This window comes from Diplotaxodon limnothrissa, linkage group LG3 (genome assembly GCF_057381915.1).
Source record: "Diplotaxodon limnothrissa isolate DT_005_m linkage group LG3, D_limnothrissa_male_GT1.1, whole genome shotgun sequence".
NCBI classification, from domain to species: Eukaryota; Metazoa; Chordata; class Actinopteri; order Cichliformes; family Cichlidae; genus Diplotaxodon; species Diplotaxodon limnothrissa.
Window position 1 is genome coordinate 27,797,838 of NC_140598.1, and position 26,624 is coordinate 27,824,461.

The 26,624-nt window shown below is 40.2% G+C and overlaps 1 protein-coding gene and 1 pseudogene across 2 annotated transcripts in view; both read right to left on the minus strand.

Annotated features, from left to right (window-relative positions):
* The window catches only part of LOC146635172 (neural cell adhesion molecule L1-like), a 640,298-nt gene that overhangs the window by 244,169 nt on the left and 369,505 nt on the right, over positions 1-26,624 (minus strand). Inside the window, exons 9-10 of the mRNA XM_085350050.1 lie at positions 20,317-20,365; positions 12,541-12,547 (exon numbers count right to left, since the gene is read on the minus strand). Coding sequence (XP_085206176.1) covers positions 12,541-12,547; positions 20,317-20,365 — 56 coding nt within the window. The remainder of the gene's footprint in view (positions 1-12,540; positions 12,548-20,316; positions 20,366-26,624) is intronic.
* LOC146635188 (uncharacterized) lies at positions 7,604-11,775 on the minus strand (annotated as a pseudogene). Its single transcript, XR_014905016.1, has 2 exons — positions 11,318-11,775; positions 7,604-10,870 (listed from the first exon to the last, which is right to left on the minus strand). The product of XR_014905016.1 is annotated as an uncharacterized LOC146635188 (transcript).

Sequence of the window (26,624 nt, forward strand, 5' to 3'; positions counted from 1 at the left end):
AGTGGACAGGATGTGCAAGGACGGTGCCGAGCAGTAAAGGAACAAGAGCCTCACCTAACTCTTTTGGAGTGACAGTAGACACTGGAGTGCCGCGAGAATTTCACATTTGGAGTGGAGGAGCTAAATTCTTCCAAGGTCTGATCCCAAACATCGGAGTTGCAGAGGTGCGGGATCATGTGGAGATCAACCACTGTGGAATGCACACCAAGCCTTTGTAGTCTGCTAAAGACCACAGTCCTATCACTACACAATTGATTATACACCTCTAAGCATATATGGTTAAATATTTCCTAATACAAATGACAATAATAAAATCTAAACCCATCAATCATCGTCATCATCGTATTCTCATGAGTCTTACAAACGTGTTATGTTATGTTGCATATGCTATATGTTTTGACTAGTGTTTCATGGGACTTTGTGGCAAGGTCACCATTTAAGAGGTCAAAGTCATTTTCACTGTTGAAACTAGTTTTTTTGGGAAAAACACAAAAGGTCTTTTTTAAAAATGAAAAAAAATTATTTTTGTTCCTGGGTTTTTAAGACTTAGGAGAACTGTATTTTGAAAAACAAACAAATATAAAAACAGTCCATTATGCAACTGGTTCCTGTGCAAACATAAAACAAAACAAAACAAAGAAATATAGATTTTTTTTAGATTGTCTGGAGGTCAGAGGTCTGGATTGATAAATTGGTGAGGATGATATTTCTGATATTTCTGTATGATGTCTAAATTAAAGAAATAGCACAGTGAATTAAAGTAGTATTTATGGGATGATGGAAGGAATCAAATCAAATCACTTTTATTGTCACATCACATGTGCAGGTACATTGGTACAGTACATGTGAGTGAAATTCTTGTGTGCGAGCTTCACAAGCAACAGAGTTGTGCAAAATACAATAATGTAAACAAGCAAAATACAAGAATGGCTACATCTGAAACTAATAAATATATGTACAATATATAATAGTATATGCATTTCTGGATGTGTATACTAAATGTTTTTCTACGTGTGTGTGTGTGTGTGTGTGTGTGTGTGTGTGTGTGTGTGTGTGTGTGTGTGTGTGTGTGTGTGTGTGTGTGTGTGTGTGTACACATATTTTACAAAATTTAATCTATATTAAATCTTCAGTCTTCCTTCTGCTGCTTTTAGTGTTTTTGTTTTTTCTTTATTTAAAACCACGTGACCAACAACAGAGTGGTAGCTCAGTGCAGCTTAATGTTGAATCGCAGTGTGTTGAAATGTCTCGGAGCTTTTCTCAGCCAAAATGATAGTCCACAGTCAACTATCATCCTGGCATTCAGTAAAGAGCAGGATCCAAAGAGGAAAGAGAGAACAACCTCACAGGTTTATGAATGAGAGGATGTAGGGAGGAAGGTGGGTGAGACATATGCTGGACTGAAATTTGGTCTGATGATAATTCCTCTATTTAAAGAAAAACAATGTTTAAAGCTTCTTAGAAGAAGTCTGCTTAAGATGCATTAATGTAAGTTATTACTGCCACCTGAAGCTGACTGAATGTCTCGGAAAGACGAGTGACTGGCTGTGTCTTAATTCAGGGGCTGCATCCTTCGGAGGACCCATGTCACGTTTATTTGGATGATATGGATGTTCGAGTTCTTTAGGGTAGAAAACACATAGGGAAACTAATAAACAACTGAGCTACCCTAAAGAACTCAAACATATCATCCAAATAAACTAAAACTCAAAACACTGGGTCAACAGAAGGCTGAGAAGGCTGAGAAGGCTGGAAGTGCGAAGCTGTGTAATGGGATGGTCTAGCCTTGGTGGAGTTAAACTCAGCCGTCTGCTCCTTACTATCTAATATATAACAGGACACTGGAGAAAATTCTACCATCTCACGCTATTGTTTAATCAGTTTTCTGTTTGGATTTTATGAAAACTGTAACTTTAATCGCAGCCAAACCAATTTACTGATCAACAAATAAAACACTGAAAAAAGCCAAACAATAATATTTTTATGTTATCTATGTTAAAATAATGAGCCAGTAGTTCACTGTTCTCGCCGGCTCTACTGAGCCTTGACAGTTATCGATCTGGTGGGTAACAGACATCTCTAAAAATGTCGAAGCACTTTTGCAAATATGTGATATCTTGACAAATCGAGCAGATATTTGAAGCTTACACAGCTACTTTGTCGCCTGAAAATATAATAATTGTTTGTTCTGTGACCCAGAAGGAGTAATATAATAAACTCTTTAGTTGTGCAAATTACAGGCCTTTCTTCTAACTACCTTTTCTTTCCAAAATTCTTGAAAAGAGAGTTGACAGTCAATGAATGACCTTCCTTCCTACATAAAAAAGGCACATATTCCATACAACCATTACTTCAGTGTCTTGATGACATTAAGGCTTGGATGTCTCTTAACTTTTTAAAATTCAATGATAAAAAGACTGAGGTGATGACTTTTGGTAGCCCCACTGAGATGCCAAATGTATATTTAGATTCCTTGGCTCAGTATGTTAAGCCAACTGTCACAAACCTGCTGGTCAAAGTGGACTGTAATGAGAAAAGATGACATTATATGCCACAGTAAATGCACTGCTTAATTGTTACCTCTCCCCACTGTCTTCAGTGGCAGGCAGCAGGAAACAGATCAGGAGGCAGAGATGATCTTTAAGTTTAACATTACTCACAATATTGCCAAAGATTGATATGGAATTTAAGCACAAGTGCGTTTCAGTAACTTATCTTTCTTGTAGATCTGTGCTCCAAATAAAGAACTTTATGCTGACAAGATTATTAGTTAAAATAACAAATTTTAAGTTACAAATCAATATTGTCTGCATGGACAGATATTCCACATTCCATATATCATCATTCAGGTCCTGCATCAATACACTTCCATATTTTTATATCTATAAAAAAAGCTGACACTTGCTAGACTCTATCAAAGGTGTGAGCATCACAGCAGATGCCTTTGTGTCAAAGTAGCTGAGGATAAAACACAGAAAAACACGAAGTTGATTTTCCTGGCCTGGGATTTTATAAAAATATTCAGCAGTACATCGAAAATGAAAGAAAACCATTAATCAACATATGAACCTTAGTTGATGCTGCTGAAGTGAAGCAGAGCAAAGTTACAGAGGTTTTATTAGAGACACAGCTAAGTGTTTTGAAATTTCGCATAATTTTAAAAAGTTTGAATTTGTTCAGTAGCCTATTGAACAGCAGAAATGAGACTTTCTTTTCAGAATTAGGTAAAAGGGAAAAAACAGCGGCTGACAGCGCTGCAAACAACGGTAGACTTGTGCATAATAAACAAGCGAATAATGCAGAAAACAGATTTTTTTGACGGGAAACTGTTCTTGAAGTACACATAGACAGAAAGAGAGAGAGAGGGAGAGAGCTGTGCATGAAGTGTGATTTTATTGTTGTGGAAGTAAAACAGCAAAAGTTCATGACGATGTTTATATGAAGGGTTGGATCTTCTTTAGCTGCTGGTTTAGTCAATATTGTTTGGAGATAGAAAAAACCTGCAGCTTCAGAATCTAGTGGAAAAAGGGCGTGAACTCAAAGCACGGATCAGCGGGCTGTCGGCTTTCAGCCCCGACTGTGTCCGTGCTGTCGTGAGAGAAAGGCGACATCTCGCTGATTCTGATCCGTCGGTGGATCCACGCTTTGTGTTTACGTCTTTGTGCAGAATCGTGTTCCTGCTCTCATTTACTATTTCAGCTGTTTGGCTGTTGTTATTTGTTGAAATTTTCTGAGGTTTAACCTGAAATTCTGGCATTTTGGTCAAAATAAATTTGTATTAAAAAATCAATTCAGGATTTTAATGAATCGATATCACATTATCCAAGCTAGAACCGATTTTAATCGATAAATCGATAATTAAAAACCCACCCCTATACATAACTTTGTGGACATGTAGCCAACAGTAATGTTATAACGTTCTTTGCAGATATATAAGTGATCTAAAATTTAATACTTGCTTTTAAAAGTTTATTCTTTGGCCACCACGCTTCAGCCATCTGCTGGGGTTTTTTCTTTGTTGAAAAAAAAAGCCACAGCCACCACTGCGCTATGAATTCTGGCCTATGTTGGGACATAATCAGCCTTCAAATGGGGCCTCGAGGGATGCAGACGAAGTATAGATAGATAATATAAGTGTAGATACTTACATGAAAACAAACATAATAACTTGATACTGTCACTGGGTTTAAACTAAAGGAGTGTTCACAAGAAATCATCGGTATCAAACTGTGACAATAAAAAAATGTTCATTAAAGCAATCAAGAATGAGTTTGATGTGAATCTTTGGTAATGCATGGGGGAAGCTCTGTGCCAATTTTATCAACAGCTACGGATTTTATCCTTTTCTGGATGCAATACCTTGGCCTCCAGTAACACTATATGGAATCTTAGAGTCATTTTGACCAGGATTTCTCCTTTAATGGCAATATTAAGCAAATATTTATGACTGCTTTCTTCCATTGCTGCAATATCTTGAAAATCAGAAATATCCTGTCCCAGAGTGATGCTGAAAAACTCGTTCATGCATTTATTTCTTCTTGTCGGGAATATTGTAATTCATTATTATCAGGATGTTCTTTTTTGCGTTGGGACACAGGCAGGAAGCGATGGCTGCTGTTTTATCCATGTGTGGATGCACATACCCAGCTCCCAAATTGTACCCAAATACTGTACGTCCCTCCATCCAACCACACACTTTAGGGACTGTGACCACCCACTGCACATGCTCCACCGTGGTATCACTATGAATGACAACATCATCCAGGTGGCAAACAGCATATGCAGTGTGAGGACGCAGCTATCGCTACAGCAGGTGCTGAAAAATGCCCGAGTCTTCAAACAAACCTAACAGAAGTGTGATGAATGGTACGAACCCTGCACTCACTTCTTAATTACCTGGAAGCACCTTAAAGACAACCGGCCCCTCTCAACTGCGACAAATCATCTGGAGAAAAGGTAAGCATAGGAGACCAAACACTGAGGAACAAATCCTAGTTTCATCCTATGATAACAGCATTTTCACCATTTCAGCCAATTCCTTTTGCACAATTTGTCTCTTGTGCTTAGGCAACCTGTAGGGCCATGAACACACTTTCCAGGCTGCGTTTCAAATTGGTGCTGCATGAGAGTCTTGAAGATGGTCGGGGGATGAACACATCTGCAAACTACTGTTGCAATGCAGGAACATCTGCTTTATTGGAACGTGTGAGATGCTATTCACAATGCATCTTAAACACACTCATGTTAAAACTTCATTCCCACACCTTGTTTTTAAGAAAAATTAATCATCTTTTCCTTGAAGATCATTTCAGAGTTTTTAATGAGCTGCAGGAACCGTGCCGAGCAGCCAAGTCTCCTCCTCTGATAAACCTCCACATGTACCACTAAAAACATTTAAATTAGTTTGAATTGGAAATCATGGCTCAAACTACTTGCTGTGAGACCATTTCTTTATTTTTCACACCAAACTGTTTAATAAACTTTACACAGAGTTCATCAAGTATAACTGATGCTTTAACAGTATCAGGATTTCATAATGCAAACTTCAAATCAAAAGGCAAACAGCTGCAGAACATGTGGATCAAAATGAATTCATTAAAAAAAACAACGTGGACTTCAAGGATATAGTAAATACACTAAAGTGAAAGGAGCCAAAAACAGAAGTTTAATAGGATTTGAATTAACTAAAAGTAGTCACCTGTAATCTTTAAAATGGTTCTGATGTGTGCTGCTGTTTTTAACTTTTAACAGTTCTTTGCTGCCACTGTGAATATTGTGTTCTTTCCCTAATTAAATAAAGGTTACACAGCATCACTGCTCCATCTTCTGGAAAAAAAAGGTATTACATGGAAATACAGCCCACATCAAGAGTTTAAATATGAATGAAGGATTGAAATTTAACTGAGGTGAAACATGCAATGAATACATAAAAAATAAGTTAATTTTGGAAAACTAAAAAAGTTCAAATAAAATAAATGATTTACATATCCATATTTGATTTTTGATAGAATACCAGTTTGGTTAAAAAAAAAGAAAGAAAAGACATTCCTATAACTTTAATAGTACAACTACTAAACACTACTGTGTCCTAAGGGAACAAAGGTTAAAATGTAACTGGGATAACATTTTAGAGAATTAAAATCCCTCAAAGGAAAAAAACATAAACTTGATATACATATCTATACATGCAGCTTCCTAAATGTAACATTCAGGATTTTTCACTGCAGGGGTCCGTTCTTCGTAAGTTAGCTGGATTTGATTGTTGACGATTTCGCGTGATCCTGGATCGTTCGGTTCCCCGAAGCTCATCCGGGACTTGCTGTCATAGCAACAGAGCCATGAGCGTAAACCTGCTCTGGAGCAGGTTTACTTTATGTAAACAGGATTAGATCGCGGCCACGCAGGTATGTCCGCTTCATTTATACGAAAGCAACAGCGATATTCCACCACTGTTTCACCATAAATAAATAACATCAATGTAACTAAAGATAATGCAGCACTTGATCCTTGTATTGATTTCACACAGATACATACAGGTCATTTCCTAAAAAAGGGAAATGTACTATTAACATTCTATTACATGTATGTGATTATTACAGATGCAATTCATATTTCAGAGTAGTAATTGTAAATTACTTCGTGTAATCAAGATGAGAGACCACGGCTATAAAAGCGAAGGTGGATTTGGGAAGTCTGTCGCAGCCATGTCCTGTCCGTATACGCGAGCCACCCATTGCGGAAGGTGCAAGATTGATAAGGAGAGTTTTCAGAATCCAGCGTATATTGTGGAATAGACAGGATCCTTTAGCTCAGCGCGACAGTGTGCTCATAGAGAGATATCGCTTTTCCCGTGAGGGTATTATTTACTTAACCAACTTGTTGACGTGGGGGTGCAGGACCACCACCTGTCTTTTTTTTGCTCTGCCCTTTTCTTGGTTGCTGTTATGAACAAACAAACAGATTATTTCAATTCAATTCAATTCAATTCAATTTTTCTTTATTGTCCCACAAGGGGAAATTAGTTTAGCAGCAGGAGGATAAGAACAACAGAACAATACTATAAAACAATAATAACAATAATAATGATAGAAAATTCAAGGACAATTATTTGCCATTAAGGAGACAAGACGCAGTAGGGATAAAAGAGACCTGGAGTCTTTTAGTCCTCCTCGGAGGTACTCTAAAACGGCGGCCGGAAGGCAACAACTCAAACTCACTGTGAAGTGGATGGTTCACACAATTAATAATAGAATGAGCCTTTCTAAGCACGTTTCTATTGTAAATGGCCAAAAGTCCATCTTGCCAGCGCCCTGAAATTTTGCTAGCGGTTTTTACCAGAAGTCCCAATCGATTCTTGTTCTTCACCGTCAGGTTACCAAACCAGGCAGCGATACAAAAAGACATCACAGATTTCCAAGAGACAAAAAGCAATATAAGTGATAAATATTACCATTCTGTGGAATATTCTTATATTTCACTTTTACTTGTTCCCATGTTCTAGTGGGTCCTGTTGTGGCTCTAATGTGAAAGAGGATATAATATAACAAAATATAATATAATATTGGATAATATAGTGTAATATAATAAATCTACCCTACCGCCTACTGGTGTTGGCCAGAGGGGCCGATGGCACGATATGGCAGCCTGGCTTCTGTCAGTCTGCCCCAGGGCAGCTGTGGCTACAACTGATTAAACTCTGAAACTCCTAAAATCCCTCACTCAAGAGTTCTTTCTCTGCTGCCAAAAAATACCGTGCGTGCTCCTTCGACATTTCGCCGACCAATCAGAGGGTTGCCGATCAATGTTTCTACTATCGATGCGTAGCCCCTTTTACGACACCCAGTTATCTCACATCATTTCATCCAGCTGTACTAATCGTCAACAGCAGGTGTGTTCGGAGAACCGGATTAGCGAGCTCACGGTTAGAGCGATGATTTGGTCTTGGATGTAGTAAGCGACGTACGAAGAACGGACCCCAGGTCCAGAAATCAGAGCTACCTCATCAGATCCAAGTGTGACATCAGCTGACACTCTTTACAGGAGATTCCATCTGAACTCTGTGGAGCCTGATCTCAAGGTTTTTAAGTCTGACCCTGAAACCAGAAGAGGATCTTTCTCTCTCTTCAGATTCATTGTGATCCAGTGATTTCAGTCCTGCATGATCAGGCTGATGTTTGCACAGAGCAGATAATGAAGTGAAGGTTTTTGCACATTGGTAACAGTGAAACAGTTTATTTACAGCGTGGGATCGTTTGTGTTTGGAGTATGAACTGAGATTCCTGAAACTCTTATCACACTGGTCACAGCTGAAGTTCACTTCCATGTGTGTACATTCATGTTTGTTACGATGACCTGATTGTGAGAAGCTTTTTATTCTACTGTATTTAGTATATTATTTTATTCTATTCTGTACAGCTGTGTACTGTATTTAGTCTTTTTGTATTCTAATTTTTGCGTCATAACTTTTGCACTGTCCACTTCCTGCTGTGACAAAACAAATTTCCCACGTGTGGGACTAATAAAGGTTATCTTATCTTATCTTTTGTCACATTGTCTGCATTTGTATGGTGTCTCTCCTGTGTGGATTCCCTTATCCTTTTTCATTGAGCTCACGTCCAGTGGTGAAGGATGACCCACACTAGTCACAGATGTGCTTTTTGACCACACTGTGAAAGAGTTCATGTATTTTTAATGTACTTGGTGTGTGGAAGCCTCTCCCACATTCATTGCAGTAGTTCATTTGTCTCCAGTGTGGCTGCGTTGATTTGGATTTAGGTCCAGTTGATGATTGGAAGCTTTTCCACAAAGCTTACAAAGAAACTCTTTCCCACCACCACAGCGACGACAGGGCTGAGAACTGGATCCATCTATGTTGCTCTGCTTTGTTTATTTTTATCCTGAATGTCGCCTGAAACAAAGAGCATCTCTGCCAACGTCCAATTACTTTTACTGTTTACATTATAACACTCAGCTTACTGAGAGAAAATGAGTCTTCATTTTCCCAAACAGTTCATTCAGTATAACTCCATAAGTTTACTGATCAAACTTGTTCCAAACAATCAGGTTAAAAATACAGGATAAAAAGGTAAATACATCCTCACAGTAACTGCACTTGTAGAGTTACTTTCTGGTGTGGATCTGTTGGTGTTTTTTCAGCTGATGTGGAGATTTAAAAGTCTTCTCACACAGGTCACATTTATAAGGTCTCTCCTCAGTGTGGCTAAACATGTGTTGTTGTAACTGTGCATCTGTTGGAAACAGTTTCCCACACTGATCACAGCAGTAAACACCATTTCCAGTGTGAATCCGTAGGTGAATATTTCGGTAGTGTTTTTCACTGAAACTTTTTCCACAAAAGTTGCAGCTGTACGCCTTAATTCCAGAGTGGGTAACTAGATAGTTCTGTAAGTTTCGACTTTGAGCAAAAGCTTTACCACACAACTCACAGTAGTGTGCTTTAACTACAATGTGGATGAGTTGGTGTTTTTTTTGAGCCCACACGATACGTAAAAGACTTTCCACACAACTCACAGCTGTAAGGTTTAACTCCATTGTGGACGAGTTGGTGTCTTCTTAAATCTCGACCCTGGGTAAAAGACTTTCCACACAAGTCGCAGCTGTAAGGTTTAAATCCACTGTGCACGAGTTGGTGTCTTTTTAAGTTTCCAGCCTGGGTAAAAGACTTTCCACACAAGTCACAGCTGTAAGGTTTAACTCCACTGTGGACGAGTTGGTGTCTTCTTAAATCTCGACCCCGGGTAAAATCCTTCCCGCAGTCATCACAGCTGTAAGGTTTAAATCCACTGTGGATGAGTTGGTGTGTTTTTAAGTGTCCAGCCCGGGTGAAAGACTTTCCACACAAGTCGCAGCCGTAAGGTTTAAATCCACTGTGGATGATTTGGTGTGTTTTTAAGCTTCCAGCCTGGGTAAAAGACTTTCCACACAAGTCGCAGCTGTAAGGTTTAACTCCACTGTGGATGAGTTGGTGTTTTTTTAAGCTTCCAGCCAGGGTAAAAGACTTTCCACACAAGTCGCAGCTGTAAGGTTTAAATCCACTGTGGATGAGTTGGTGTGTTTTTAAGTGTCCAGACTCTGTAAAAGACTTTCCACACAAGTCACAGCTGTACGCTTTAACTCCACTGTGGATGAGTTGGTGTGTTTTTAAGTGTACAGCCCGGGTAAAAGACTTTCCACACAAGTCGCAGCTGTAAGGTTTAAATCCACTGTGGATGAGTTGGTGTGTTTTTAAGTGTCCAGCCCGGGTGAAAGACTTTCCACACAAGTCGCAGCTGTAAGGTTTAAATCCACTGTGGATGATTTGGTGTGTTTTTAAGCTTCCAGCCTGGGTAAAAGACTTTCCACAGATGTCGCAGCTGTAAGGTTTAACTCCACTGTGGATGAGTTGGTGTTTTTTTAAGCTTCCAGCCAGGGTAAAAGACTTTCCACACAAGTCGCAGCTGTAAGGTTTAAATCCACTGTGGATGAGTTGGTGTGTTTTTAAGTGTCCAGACTCTGTAAAAGACTTTCCACACAAGTCACAGCTGTACGCTTTAACTCCACTGTGGATGAGTTGGTGTGTTTTTAAGTGTCCAGCCCGGGTAAAAGACTTTCCACACAAGTCGCAGCTGTAAGGTTTAAATCCACTGTGGATGAGTTGGTGTGTTTTTAAGCTTCCAGCCTGGGTAAAAGACTTTCCACACAAGTCGCAGCTGTAAGGTTTAAATCCACTGTGGATGAGTTGGTGTCTTTTTAAATCTCGACCCCGGGTAAAATCCTTCCCACACTCATCACAGCTGCAGGTTTTCTCTCCCTTTCTTCTGTGAGGTTTGTCGGCCTCCTGAGAGCGCTGACTTCTCGCTCCATGTTGGTCCTGCAGTGACAGAGATACAAACAGAGGCAGTGAGTGAAATGCAGTCGTGGAACAAACTGTAACTCCGTCTATTAGCAGAATCAAACATGTCAACAAACACATTGTAGGTGTGTTTCCACCACCTTCTGGTCATAGTATCACATTTCAATGATGTGCTACAATGACAGTCGTAATGAAAAATACATATTGAAGAAATATTGATAAGTGGAGAAAATATTTTACTCATAAAAAATTGAGTTCAATTTTTGATATTGTTGTTTCAATGTGTGCCGATAAAAATTATGTTTGTATCTTCTTGTAACATCTGAGTTTTTTGTTTGTGAATGTAGATTCTGTGTATATATGGAGGAGCCCGGGATGGAAAAGATAAAGCTGCTGTTAACATGTTTTTAAAAACCAACAAGCTGTGCAGTTTCAATAACAGTGTAACTGTGATATTTTTCTCACCTTCTGTGTTGAAGTCATTTTTTCCTCTGTAGTGGCTGAGCTGAGTCCAAATGGCTGAAATTGTTCCTCTGTTGCTCCACCAGACTCTTCTCCTGTTACTCAGCTGGGACACAAAAAGTATATGTATTTTATCCCTGATAAAAATTAAAAAAAAAGCAGAGCAAATAAACATGACTAAACTCCTCAGTGACAACAATACCTATGAAACTTCAATGTGGAAACTGAGAAGCAGCTACAACAAGAAAGTCATCAGTTGTCACAAGAACCTGAAAGGGGAAAAAGCCACTGACCCCCCTGCATATCACTACCTTTACCCAGTGGATGCTACACCCTGTATATATGGACTTCTATAGATCCACAAGTCCGGCTCACACTCAATGGTAGCAGTACCACCTGAAGCACCTCATTAGATTCCACCTACTCCACCCAGACAACCCACATGGAAAGGATATATATAAATCTTATAAAGTTTGTATCCGTCTTGTGTGAAACTTGTATGAAAAGCATACAAGAGTGAAAACAGATATAAGACCCCTTGAAAATTATATAATGAAACTTCTATGTTTTGGATACTTACTAAAACAATATATGAAAGTAATGAGAAAGTGGCCGCTTTCATGAGTAAATCATATAATTTTTTACTATTTCTTTTCCATATGGGAAGGTAAAGGGTGGTTGTATGTAGGGATGGGTATCGTTAAGGTTTTATCCGATACTAGGGCTGCATGATTAATCATTAGAAAATCGCGATCTTGATTCATACTTTTGTGCGATCTCATTTCCAAATGACAACGATTTAAAAAAAAAGAAAAAAAAAAGACGACGACTGTACCGCATTTTGATCCGGGACGTAATCTGCATGAAAACAAGCGCTCACTCTTCCTGCTCAACAAATGACAAGGGCGGAGCCTTATACCACGTGATACAGAAGCTGTGCCGTGTGATGCTAAAATTAGTAGGGAAAAAACAACGGAGAGCACGTCAGGGAAGACGAGAAAGTGACAGGAGAAAATCCATCCCGGTCAACCACCCAAACATCAATAACGGGAACCTTATACAGCACTTCCCTATACCCGTCGAACTCCCGCAGGCACAAAGAAATTACAGAGGCCATTACTTATCACCTGACGAAAGATATGGCTCCCATCAACACTGTGCAAAACGAGGGATTTAGGGAAATGATCAACACCCTAGACAAACGCTACACAGTGCTGTCCCGCAACTATTTTTCTATTGTTGCACTACCTGCTCTATACACGCAGTGTCGAGCAACGGTGGAGACGGAATTTCAAGCAGTACAACATTTTGCAGCAACAACAAATGTGAGACATTTGTTGTTTTTATGTTTATTTATTGTTTTTATGTTCAGTCTCAACTGTTATGAAGTTGATGTGCAGTTAATAAGTGCAATAAATATTTATCGTGAGAGAATCGTGATCTCAATTCTAAGGGAAAAAAATCGTGATTCTCATTTCATGCAAAATCGTGCAGCCCTATCCGATACCAGTACCAAACTGGTACTTCTGAAACGGTGACAGTGCTTAAACGGTACTCAAACTGGTGCTTAAAGAATGGAGAACACAAAATTGGTCCAAAACCCTCTCATGTTCAGCTGTTTTTTTTGTAAAAAGATAACAATGTTAGCCTTTTCTGCAGCCATAGGGCATATATGGTATCACTCTTGGCTGGAAGCAATGCTTAAACAATGGAAAAAACACAAACTTGGTCCAAAAACCTCTCATGTTTAGCCGTTTTCCATTTTTTCTTTGGTCATTTTAGCCTTTTTGGCCAGGGTGAAGGGAGTATCTGCCATCAGACAAGAAGAAAGCCATGTAACTATGACGGTGTTTGCTAGTTCACCTTACATGCATTAATGTAATAACGTGGTTAGCCTACTCAACGTAAATTACACACGAACAACATTAATCTACATATATTGTTACAAATATATGTAAGAACTGAGCCAAATTTAGTAATGCCAACAAAATGAAATAACAATATTTGTATCTTATATATGATACATTCTTCCACAGGAGCTGCTGATCCAGTTCTACACTGCGGTCATTGAGTCTGTCCTGTGCTCCTCCATCACAGTCTGGTATGGAGCAGCCACTAAACAGGACAGGAGCAGACTGCAGCGGACTGTACGGGCAGCAGAAAGGATCATCGGCACCCCCCTGCCCTCCATCCAGGATCTGTACCTCTCAAGAACCAGGAAACGGGCAGGGAAAATCATCACAGACCCCTCACACCCTGGACACAGACTTTTTGATCTGCTGCCCTCTGGCAGACGGTACAGAAGCCTGCAGACCAGGACCACCCGACACAGGAACAGTTTCTTTCTCCTCGCCATCTCCCTTCTTAACAGTTGACTTGTCACACTGCTCCCACTGCCAGACTGCAACTGCACCTTATGTACATTTTGTAGTATTCATTCCACCTCATTCATTTCTGTATTTTATGTATATAAGTTTAGGTTCGTTATTTATAGTTGGTTTACACAGCTTTGTGTATGTATGTGTAATGTGTATATATAGACACGTGTGTGTGTGTGTGTGTGTGTGTGTGTGTGTGTGTGTGTTTGTTTTACATTGCTGTGCTTGAGAGCCACCATCTACTGGAACCAAATTCCCTGTATGTGTCTGCACATATACTTGGCCAATAAACACGATTCCGATTCCGATACATCTATATATACACTGTAGGGCTGCCACGATTAGTCGACTAGTCACGATTACGTCGACTATCAAAATCGTCGACGACTGATTTAATAGTCGACGCGTCGTTTGAAGCTTTGTAAGATCCCAAAAGACGCAGGAATAAGTAGCAGGATTTAAGAGTGTAATAACGGACTGAAACAGAAGATGGCAGCACTGCATGTACAAGGATGCCAGCTGCCGTTAAACCCCGAAGAAGAAGTAGCTCCGTCCCAGTCAGAATTCATAGCGCAGCCCAGCCAGTGTTGCCAACTTAGCAACTTGGTCGCTATATTTAGCGAGTTTTCAGACCCCTTAAAAAAAGACGTGAAAGCGCTACTCTCAACAAGCAGCGGGTGCTGTAACGCAGTCAGTTCTTCTTTTACTCTTATGCTGTTTTGTGAATCACAAGGTTTAAAACTACTTATAAACACACACACAAAGTAACTCCACCAGAGTGTCTATTTCGGGTCACTTTTGCCGGTCCAAGCCCGGGCAAAGGAGCAGGGTTGGAATTGTGACATTAAAAAAAAACAATAATTGCTAAAAGAAATTTAATTTGTAGTTCTAAATAAACTAACTGCATTTAGGACGTTTTTACTCACTTTATGTCTCTTCCATGATGTTATTTCTCTCTCCAACAACATAGGTTACAATTAGATTAGCATGACCAATTATGCAAATTAGGCGATGACATCATTTAGCGACTTCTAATGACTTTTTTGGACAACCAATAGCGATTTTCCTTACTGAGGAGTTGGCAACACTGAGCCCAGCTCAGTTTCCAACAATGGCGGCAGCTAGTTAGCTTTAATATTACTCTTATTATTCTTTCTGGGTCACAAAATAAACGTTTAACATGTTTTCAGGCGAGAATGTAGCTGTGTAAACCTCAAATATCTGCTCAGTTTATCAAGACACCACATATTTTCAAAAGCGCTCCGACGTTTTCGGAGACGTCTGTTAACCACTAGCTCGACAGCTAGACGGGGGCAAGGCTCGCTAGAGCCATGAGAGCACTGGACTCCCGGCAAATCGTTTTCAAACCCACCGCCGTCTTTCGCTACTCAGGTTAAACATGATATATGAGTCACTTAGATAACTTAAAAATGTTATTGTTTGGCTTTTTTCAGTGTTTTATTTGTTCCTGAGTAAATCGGTTTGGCTGAGATTAAAGTTATAGTTCTTACACAGCTGAATAAACTTCAAGCAGACAGCTGATCATCAGAAGTGTGAGATGCTGGAGAATTTACTCCGGTGTCCTGTTATATTTTAGATAGCAAGGAGTTTATTAAACTTCACTGAAACAATCTGCAAATTTCATTAAAATTTAATAAACTATCATTTTGTCTTTATTTTTAGTTAGCACATACCTTAAACACTTAAAGCTGTAAGCTAATGATAATTATATAAGAGCAGATGCTGCTGGTGCAATAAGCTGTATGTTTTACGTTCAATGGATGATGATCTGATTAGTTGACTAATCGCAAAAATAATCTGTGACTAGTCGACTATCAAAATAATCGTTTGTGGCAGCCCTAATACACTGTCAAAGATACTTGTCTTTGAGTGAAGATTTAAGGTGATAGGACATAAATAAATGCAACTTGAATCTTTACTGAAGCTCAGTATTTGACACAGAGTTCAAGTTCAATGCTGTAATAACTAATAATGATTAATATAATAATAACTGTAATATTGGCAGTATAATATTTACATCACCAACATGAAATGACTTTAGTCTCATGAACAACATTAGCTAATTGTTATTTACTAGCTAATCTTAAAATGACTGTTCAGTACAGAAATGAAGCCCAACAATCATGTTTTTACAGTCCCGCGGTCTCAGCCTCAGATACTCAACAAATCAAACAAAGCTCATAAAAAAATAAACAGATGAACAAAAACTGTTTCTCTTCCATTTCAAACAATGCTGTATGAAACGTTTCAGCGGTTAGTGACATGGTTGCTAGGCAACCTGAGCAGCGCCATGGAGGCAAGACTGTCCCATTACACAAGCATCTCACTTTCGGTCTTTGAGGATGATTCCCGCATGGCCCGCATCCTCCAAGGCTGCAGACCCTGAATTGGAATACAGCCTATAAAGGTGTGTGTATGAGAAGTACTTCTCAGAACCACTTGGTGTTTGCTGTGACTGCATGTAGTGTGATCAGTGATAATAAAGCTTTGAAGAAACATACTTCAGCCTCATCTGACCCTTCTTCTCCAGCTGGGATATCAAAAGAATCGGTGAAGTCAAGAGAAAGTGAACCTCAACAGCACCTAGCCACACGAGAAGTCCGATCATTTTCTCTCTAATCTTCTTAGACTCAGAACAAAAGTTGTCCGGCTTTGTGTGTCTGGCAAAACACTTTTTACAAATCCTGCTGGAATAGGTCTGGTTACAGCCGCAGTCAAAGCATGATGGAAATAATTGAACAAGCAAGCAAATGTAGCCCTTTCGCATCCTTCGCAGTAGGCTTCCACTACTCTCTCTATAGGGCTTTGGAGTTGACATCACGGAATGCTGGGAACGCTGGGAACGCTGCGCCATCTTCCGGGGAAATGAATCAAAACAAACACACTGTGTTGTAACGACGACTACAAGAAAGATGCTTAAAAGTAGCTCAAAATAGCAGAGACTGTATAGAGACTGATTGCGTTGGAAATGTGGACCCGCATGAAATACAGCCGTGACGTAGAATCCCTGAAGACCTACTGCTATTGATGTAGCGTGACATTTTTTCGTACCTTGTCAGTGGAGTCAGCGCGCACAAGTCGTATCGCCCAGCACTATCGTGTGGACAATAGAAAAGTGTCTAGTGCCATTTGTCTTCTATTGTTTTTAACCCAAATTTTATAAATTATTACATAAAATATATAATTAACCCTTTACAACCAGTCGGAGAAGGCACTCCGTTTTACCTAACTATTTTTAAATCCCTGTAGAACTGGAACCAAAAATTATTTTTTTGGCATGTGAAACCGGAGGAGTTGTACTTACATCTTATGCCATTAGCTTGTCCTAGGTCACGGTTTCCTTCCACATACAGGGAGTGCAGAATTATTAGGAAAGTTGTATTTTTGAGGAATAATATTATTATTGAACAACCACCATGTTCTCAATGAACCCAAAAAACTCATTAATATCAAAGCTGAATGTTTTTAGAAGTAGTTTTTAGTTTTAGCTATTTTAGGGGGATATCTGTGTGTGCAGGTGACTATTACTGTGCATAATTATTAGGCAACTTAACAAAAAACAAATATATACCCATTTCAATTTTTTTTTTTAACCAGTGAAACCAATATAACATCTCCACATTCACAAATATACATTTCTGACATTCAAAAACAAAACAAAAACAAATCAGCGACCAATATAGCCACCTTTCTTTGCAAGGACACTCAAAAGCCTGCCATCCATGGATTCTGTCAGTGTTTTGATCTGTTCACCATCAACATTGCGTGCAGCAGCAACCACAGCCTCCCAGACACTGTTCAGAGAGGTGTACCGTTTTCCCTCCTTGTAAATCTCACATTTGATGATGGACCACAGGTTCTCAATGGGGTTCAGATCAGGTGAACAAGGAGGCCATGTCATTAGTTTTTCTTCCTTTATGCCAGCCACACTGTGGAGTACTTGGACGCGTGTGATGGAGCATTGTCCTGCATGAAAATCGTGTTTTTCTTGAAGGATGCAGACTTCTTCCTGTACCACTGCTTGAAGAAGGTGTCTTCCAGAAACTGGCAGTAGGACTGGGAGTTGAGCTTGACTCCATCCTCAACCCGAAAATGCCCCACAAGCTCATCTTTGATGATACCAGCCCAAACCAGTACTCCACCTCCACCTTGCTGGCGTCTGAGTCGGACTGGAGCTCTCTGCCCTTTACCAATCCAGCCACGGGCCCATCCATCTGGCCCATCAAGACTCACTCTCATTTCATCAGTCCATAAAACCTTAGAAAAATAAGTCTTGAGATATTTCTTGGCCCAGTCTTGACGTTTCAGCTTGTGTGTGTTGTTCAGTGGTGGTCGTCTTTCAGCCTTTCTTACCTTGGCCATGTCTCTGAGTATTGCACACCTTGTGCTTTTGGGCACTCCAGTGATGTTGCAGCTCTGCAATATGGCCAAACTGGTGGCAAGTGGCATCTTGGCGGCTGCACGCTTGACTTTTCTCAGTTCATGGGCAGTTATTTTGCGCCTTGGTTTTTCCACACGCTTCTTGCGACCCTGTTGACTATTTTGAATGAACCGCTTGATTGTTCGATGATCACGCTTCAGAAGCTTTGCAATTTTGAGACTGCTGCATCCCTCTGCAAGATATCTCACTATTTTTGACTTTTCTGAGCCTTTCAAGTCCTTCTTTTGACCCATTTTGCCAAAGGAAAGGACGTTGCCTAATAATTATGCACACCTGATATAGGGTGTTGATGTCATTAGACCACACCCCTTCTCATTACAGAGATGCACATCACCTAATATGCTTAATTGGTAGTAGGCTTTCGAGCCTATACAGCTTGGAGTAAGACAACATGCATGAAGAGCATGATGTGGACAAAATACTCATTTGCCTAATAATTCTGCACTCCCTGTATAGCTTTAGAAAAATTTGCATAAGAGTCACTTGCAGCAACAAAAAGATAATATTCCAGAAACACGCTTTGCCGATGTTCATAACACTTCTTACGTTGGCATATACATCAGTGCAAATTATTGCATGTCCGCCATTACCTGCCCGAAACCGGAAGTGACGTCATTTTTGTGGGCCTTATAAGCCTATGTTGATGTTCATAAAAGTCATGTGCATATTAGTATTGTACAACACTTTGGTCTACTAGGTGTGTTTTTAAAGTGCTATATAAATAAATGATGATGATGATGATGATGATGATGATGATGATGATGTTTGACTTTGTGCTTTTCCGTATTGTTTCTGGGATGCTTAGAACTTAAATTACACTGTTGTAAATATTATAATGCATCAAAATAAACTATTTATTTCCATTTTTCCTGTAGTATATAAAAAATAGTGTATCTCAAAAATACAATTATAAATACACTCAAAATAAATTTCTTGTGGTTGGAAACTTTTCTATTTACAATTTCGAGAGATACACCTCTTAATTGTATTTTAACTAAAAAGATATGTAAAAAAAACAAATCAAACAGATTTTAAATTTTTTTGTAGTTTATTGCACTACAAGTTTTCCAATTTATGTAGTTACTATGGACCTTATGGATACATATGCATACAGATTATTAAAATTTGGGCTATAACGGTTGTATTAATATATGGAAACTTGAAATGCTCCCACAAATGGCACTACTACAGTTAAAGAAATTGCAATAATTTGTTCATATTTATTATAAATAATTCTAATTATACATCTTACTTCCATTCTTTTATCCTGTGTCACTAAAAATACATTTTATTTTAGTTTTATACATTGATTAATGACCTGTGACCATGGGTCATTGTGAGCATCACAGGGAAGGTTGAAGCCGTCCACTGCACCTGTATGGCCGGAGTTGCGGAGACCTGCAGCCATGTCGCTGCTCTTCTGTTTAATGTAGAAGCAACAGTGCGGATCTGTGGCACAAGGACTGTTACAGATGAACTTGGATACTGGGTTTTGCTGGGTAATATGACCAAGAAACAGTCAGAGGTTGGCCATAAGATGGACTTCTCCTCTTCAGCTGCCCAAAAAAGGCTCTTGATCAAAACATAAACAGACCATCCATATGGAAAGGTAAAACTAGCCGTCAACAAAAAAAGAAAAATCCTACCTGCTACTGTGGAAGAGTTGTCACCGCCATAGGGCTTTGGAGCGTGATGTCACGGGCGTGGGCGTGGAAAGTATTTTGGCCTGATGCGCCATTTTCCGGGTCCAAACAAAGCACAAGCGAAAAAGGAGCGAAGGCACACACAACAGCCATGGTTCGTACTTGCCGTGTTGCCGGCTGTGGAATAAGCTTAAAAAGGGTTTGTCTTTTTTATTCTTTCCCAACCTGGAAGCATCATGAGGGAGCTGGGAGGGATGTGAGATGGGCAAATGAACTGAATCATTTCTTCAACAGATTTGATTCAGCCATGAGGCAGTCTGCAACATCGGCTGCAGACTCACCCACCCCCACTGCTGCTGTTCCACCTCAGACACTTCACACCTCCTCTATTCACCCTGCTCACTCCCCCCCACCCCCAAATGCAGCATCCAATACACACTCAACGCAAGGCTCCAGCCTGTCTCTCTCAACCACCCAGGTTAGGAGGGAACTGAGGAGGATTAATGGCAAGAAGGCAGCGGGTCCAGATGGCATCAGCTTGAGGGTCGTCAGGTCCTGCGCGGACCAACTGTGTGGGGTGATGGAGCACCTCTTCAACCTGAGCCTGAGGTTGGGAAGAGTCCCACAGCTCTGGAAAACCTCCTGTGTTGTACCAGTGCCAAAGACTTCACGCCCCAAGGACCTCAACAGCTACAGGCCGGTGGCTCTGACATCCCACCTGATGAAGACCCTAGAGCGGTTGGTCCTGGCTCAGCTTCGGCGCCTAATAAGCTCATCACTGGACCCACTTCAGTTTGCCTACCAGCCTGGCATTGGAGCGGATGATGCCGTCATTCACCTCCTAGATCGTTCCCTCGCTCACCTGGAGACCGCTGGAAGCACTGTGAGAATCATGTTCTTTGATTTCTCCAGTGCCTTCAACACCATTCTTCCCTCGGTTCTAAAGGACAAGCTGGTGAACTCTAGAGTGGACCATCACCTCACTACCTGGATCCTGGACTACCTCACCGACCGACCACAGTATGTGAGGACTCAGGGCTGTGTGTCGGACAGGGTCGTCTGCAGTACGGGGGCCCCACAGGGAACAGTTCTGGCTCCGTTCCTCTTCACCATCTACACTGCAGACTTCTCCCACAATTCCATCCAGTGCTTCCTGCAGAAGTTCTCTGATGACTCTGCAATAGTCGGCCTCATCACTGATGGGGACGACAAGGAGTACAGAGGTCTGACCCAAGACTTTGTGGACTGGTGCCAGCTGAACTACCTCCAGATCAACGCCAGTAAAACCAAGGAACTGGTGGTAGACTTCCGCAGGCACAAGCATTCTCCACTGCAACCACTGAACATCCAAGGTATGGACATTGAGGCTGTGGACAGCTACAGGTACCTTGGTGTTCATCTGAACAATAGACTGGACTGGACTCATAACTCAGATGCCCTCTACAGGAAAGGGCAGAGCAGGCTGTACCTGCTGCGGAGACTCAGGTCGTTTGGAGTGGAGGGCCCACTCCTGAAGACCTTCTATGACTCTGTTGTGGCTTCTGCTATCTTTTATGGTGTGGTCTGCTTGGGCGGCAGCATCTCTGCTGGGGACAGGAAGAGACTGAACAGGGTGATCCGAAGGGCCAGCTCTGTTCTAGGATGCCCTCTGGACCCAGTGGAGGTGGTGAGTGACAGGAGAATGGTGGCTAAGCTGTGATCACTGTTGGACAACATCTCCCACCCCATGCAGCAGACTGTGACAGCACTGAGCAGCTCCTTCAGTGGGAGACTGCGGCACCCACGATGTGGGACGGAGAGATTTCGCAGGTCTTTCCTCCCCACTGCTGTCAGGCTCCACAACAAAGACTTTAACTGATCAAACACACACATCCATACATATGCAATAATACTAAGTGCAATAATCCTTTCTGTCATCGTTGTACTTTTACTCAGTTGTATATAGCATTTGTATTTGTATTCTATTTTTATCTTATTGTATATTTATTTTATTTTATTCTACTGTATATAGTATTTTATTTTATTCTATTCTGTACAGTTGTGTACTGTATTTATTCTTATTGTATCCTAATTTTTGCCTCATAACTTTTGCACTGTCCACTTCCTGCTGTGACAAAACAAATTTCCCACGTGTGGGACTAATAAAGGTTATCTTATCTTATCTTATATGGCGGACCTTACAAAACGAAGGCGTCTAGCCTGGATAGCAGCCATGCGACGGCTTGATATCCAGTTTTCTTCCATCTCCAGATATCTGTTGGTGTGCTCCAGACATTTTAACTCCGGCAAGTTCTGTATGTTCATATCACTCTTTATAGCTTAATAATATTATCGTTGGGGTTCTTGGAGGTTATAGAAATTGCAAACAAACATAGAATTGAGTGACTGTGGAGACATACGTGCTATGTAACGATTTGCTAACTCTTTCGCACAACTGTAGGGAAGCCTGCCTATGAAATGAATCAAACAAATCCAGACTGGTTACCAACGTTACACGTAGGGCACTCCGAAATCCGAACGTGAGGGTTAGGGTCAGGGTTAACAAGATACGTGAAGATATCGGGGTAGGACAGTGGCGGTAAGTACTCTGGGTCTTTACTCCACTGCCCTACTTCATAGTCCACACCAGAGGCGGAAGCAGACATCTGAAACACCCGGGGCTTAGCCCTAAAGGATGGATGTGGGATTCTTTTTTTTCTTCTTCTTTTTTTTTTTTTTTTGGGGGGGGGGGGGGGGGGTAGACATTACTGAAAGATTAATTGGAGCATAACTGAGCCACTGTGTGAGAGCTGAGCAGCAAAAGGAAATTAAGTGAGGGTAGAAATGACTGAAATGGGCTTTATTATGAATTTTGTTCAAAGAAGAATGACTTCATATAGGAAAAAATATATATCACATATGCAGGACACCTTAAACTAGTGTTTTAATTAATCAGCAAGGCAGAACAAAGTTGGGGCTGCATCAAGACACGAGGACTAAACCCCAATTCAACCAGACCCAGAACTGATCCGGAATTAAAACAGGACTACAACAGTTCAAAATCAGGACCACTTAGGACTTAACCAAGACAGAACCAGAACTAGATGATAGTAGCACTAAAAATCATCATAGACCCGCACTACACTTAGTTTTTTAATTCTACCAAAAGTACACTATTTACATTCAGAAAAGTTTATATAATTATTTAGCCTTCATAAGCCTGCATAACTTAATAAATATATAACTTGAAAAATAACAAACCTGAAAAGAAACACTAGGTACGAGATACACAAGTACCTATGATACGGATTTTGGTAAACAACCATTTGACTAACATGTGTTTCTCACCTGCTCTTGTTCCCTTACTGTTCTGTCCTCATTCTCCTCTCTCTCCCTCTTTGTGCTGACAATCATCAAATATACAGTTGAAACCAGATATTTACATACTCTTCAGATCAAAACAGATACACTTGGTAAAGATACACATCAAATCAGACTACCGTAATTGTCGGGCTATAAGCCGCTACTTTTTGCACAAGCTTTGAACCCTGCGGCTTTTAGTCAGGTGCGGCTTTTCTATGGATTGTCCATGATTTTTATCATATCGTAAGACAATTTGTTTTGTTTGTTCCGCTGTTGTACGGCACTACATTGCCTGGCGGAAGGGCATGTGATCAGACACACAGTATCGGGGTTCAAGAGTGGTATGTTGGTCACGTGTCCATCCGCCAGGCTGGCCGTGCTGTACAAGTAGCACGAAAAACAAACTTCAAATTAACGCTACGCGTTCAGCGGGAGTCGTGGATGACGAGCGGCGATAAACTTGCGAAAAGCAAGTTATGCTCAATTCCACCGGTGGAATCTGACAGCGTGGAAAAGTGTGAAAACATCCATGATCACCAACGGATGTCGAAGGGCTGGACTGCTGCATGATGGAGAGGAGGACACCACGGCCTTTCTGAGGGTGTTCAACTCCGACACTGACAACGAGGATTTCTTTGGTTTTCAAAGTGACAACGAAGGAAAGAAGCTGAGAGTGGATGACGTAGCCATCCTGAGCCTGTTCGTATCTGACACTGGAGAAGAGGACTTTGGTGGTTTTAGTCCGCAGGAATATGGTGGTGAATGACTGACTTTTCTTCTTGTTAAAGCCGTGTCACTGCACCTGAGCCTAAAAGGTAGTCCGAATCTATTTTTCTGGTGTGCTGTAGGTTATTGTTATGTACTACATTTGTTACTCATTCATGAAGCACAGTACATGTTTCGTACTTGTAATTACTGCTACTTGCACATATACCTAAAAAGTTATGCAAATATGTACCCATAACTTGTTTTTCAAAATATTAATAAAAGGGGTGTGTCTCCAAACAGCCATCTCTTTCCTGACATTTCGCTTTGTGCATATTCTCTTACATATGATAAGTCAACATTGAAACACCTGCGGCTTTTAGTCAGGTGCGGCTAATGTATGTACAAAACAGGATTTTCCCCTGATTTTAGCTTGTGCGGCTAATATTCAGGTGCGCTTTTATAGTCCGGGAAATACGGTAAATGTTTATTTTTTTAGATTGATAAATATAAAAAACATATTTGTTAACTTTAAGAGTAAATAGAGAAACTATCTGTATTTCTTAATTTTAAATGGCACCAAATTGTATTCAAAATTGAGCCACACTTATGGAGCTCCACAATCCTTTTCCTGGTGTTTTGGTTGACATCTCTTAATTTTCCATTTCAAAGAAACAGGCTCTGTGTTTTGTCTTATATGCATCCACAGCTGTTCCACCAATTTACTCACATGGACTCTACTAACCTATCAGAAGCTTCTTCAGCGCAGAATGGAATCGTCTTGAGTTTTCTTATTAATTAACAATAAACTTAGTGTATATGTACTCCTAAATTTGATGAAAGTGATAAAAAATAGACAGCTGTCTCTCTTTATTTTGACATTTAACTAATTCAAAAGATATTTCAATATTTATTTATCTAAAACAAAACAAGTTTACTCTAAATTGATGTTGTACAGTAAAAAAAATGTTCTTGTGTTTTCCATAAAGTGTATGTAAATATCTGGTTTCAACTGTGAATATACTGCTGTGTATTGAAAGTCCTCTTGTTTTGCATAGATATACTGAACAACATACAAAGCATAATATATAAAATAATATCTACCTGAGTTTTTTCTTTGAAAGAAGCTCCTTATGTCCATTCTTGTATATCAGTGCATTACTGAAACCGATTTATTTAGCCGTGGAGGGTAAGAACTGAAAATATGAAATAAACACACATAAGCTAAGACTCTCTAAAGAAACAGCATTGTTGTTGTTCGGCTTTTCATTTCGCCATTTGTTGATTAACTTGAAGAGCAAGTAACGTAATATTGGTCAAGTGATCAGTTTCATATCAATGAAACTCATATCAATCTTTCGTGATACACTGTCATATTTACATTTTTTATACAGTATGAATGATTTACTTTGGTACCTGGTCAATCTTCAGTTCTCCTCTGTCTGCCTAGCTCCATTTCTCCAACAGCGCACTTGCAGTAGTGATGTGTCGGACGCGAACGAAATGGCTCGTAGAGCCGGCTCTTTGGAGTGAACGACGCGAGCCGGCTCCTTATTGGGAGCCGTTTTTTTTTCTCTCTCTCTCGCACTTTTTTCCCCGCGTCACTCCGCACTCGAGCCTTGTGCTTTGCGCTGAAAAGAGAGGGGAGGGGCAGTAGCTACACTGGCAGTAGCACAGGAACAGAGCTGGAGGGAAACAGCCAGGGACATCAACGTCACATTAGAAAGGTATAGTAATCATCCAAAACTATATTCAGTTGCGGATGATAAAGGATTCAGAAAGTTTATTCATGCAGGCCCAAATGGCAGAGAATATGCATGTTCTTTTTGTTTTCATATTTTAATTTATATTTAATTGTGTTGTGGTTTGCAGTGTTTTGTGTTCTTTCACTTTAAATTTGTTTAAAAGGAAAAAAGCTGAAAATTTAAATAGTTAAAAGTTGAAATGTAAATAGTTGGTTTTTTGTATTATATTATTTATTTATTACATTTTGTGTGGAGTGAATAAATAAAAGTATATTTACAGTGGCCCCTAGAGACAAAGCACATAAAAACTCCAAAACACGTACAAAAGACAACAGAAGTGCTCCAGGATGCTGGGCGCAGTGTTGAGCCTTTGTTATCTTGTGGCTACACAAGCCAGCAAGTACCAACGACCGGATTTGGTGTGTGGTAGTAACAGGTAAATGAACTTTTTTTTAAATTATTTGAATATATATGAGTGCTTGTGTATAAATACACAAACAATACACACATGCTTTCAATTGTGTAATTTAAGTGATCTAGGTAGCGGTTTTGAAAGTTCAGTTAACGTTAGAAATGTGTTTTGGAGTTTGTACGTGTTTTGTCTCTAGGGGCCACCGCATATATTTATATATAAACATATATAAATAAAACCACTTCTTTTTTTACATTAGTAATTCCTTTTGTGCATAATTTTATATTATTGTTAATAATAAATTAATTAAAGCAACAAAACAACCTGAAGAGCCGGTTTGGAGCCGAAAGAGCAGACTCTTTTTAGTGAGCCGAGCTGAAAGAGCCGGAAATCCCATCACATCATCACTGCGGGGCGATCGTGGCTCAAGACTTGGGAGTTCGCCTTGTAATCGGAAGGTTGCCGGTTCGAGCCCCGGCTTGGAAAGTCTCGGTCATTGTGTCCTTGGGCAAGACACTTCACCCGTTGCCTACTGGTGGTAGTCAGAGGGCCAGTGTCGGCAGCCTCGCCTCTGTCAGTGCGCCCCAGGGTGGCTGTGGCTACAATGTAGCTTGCCATCACCA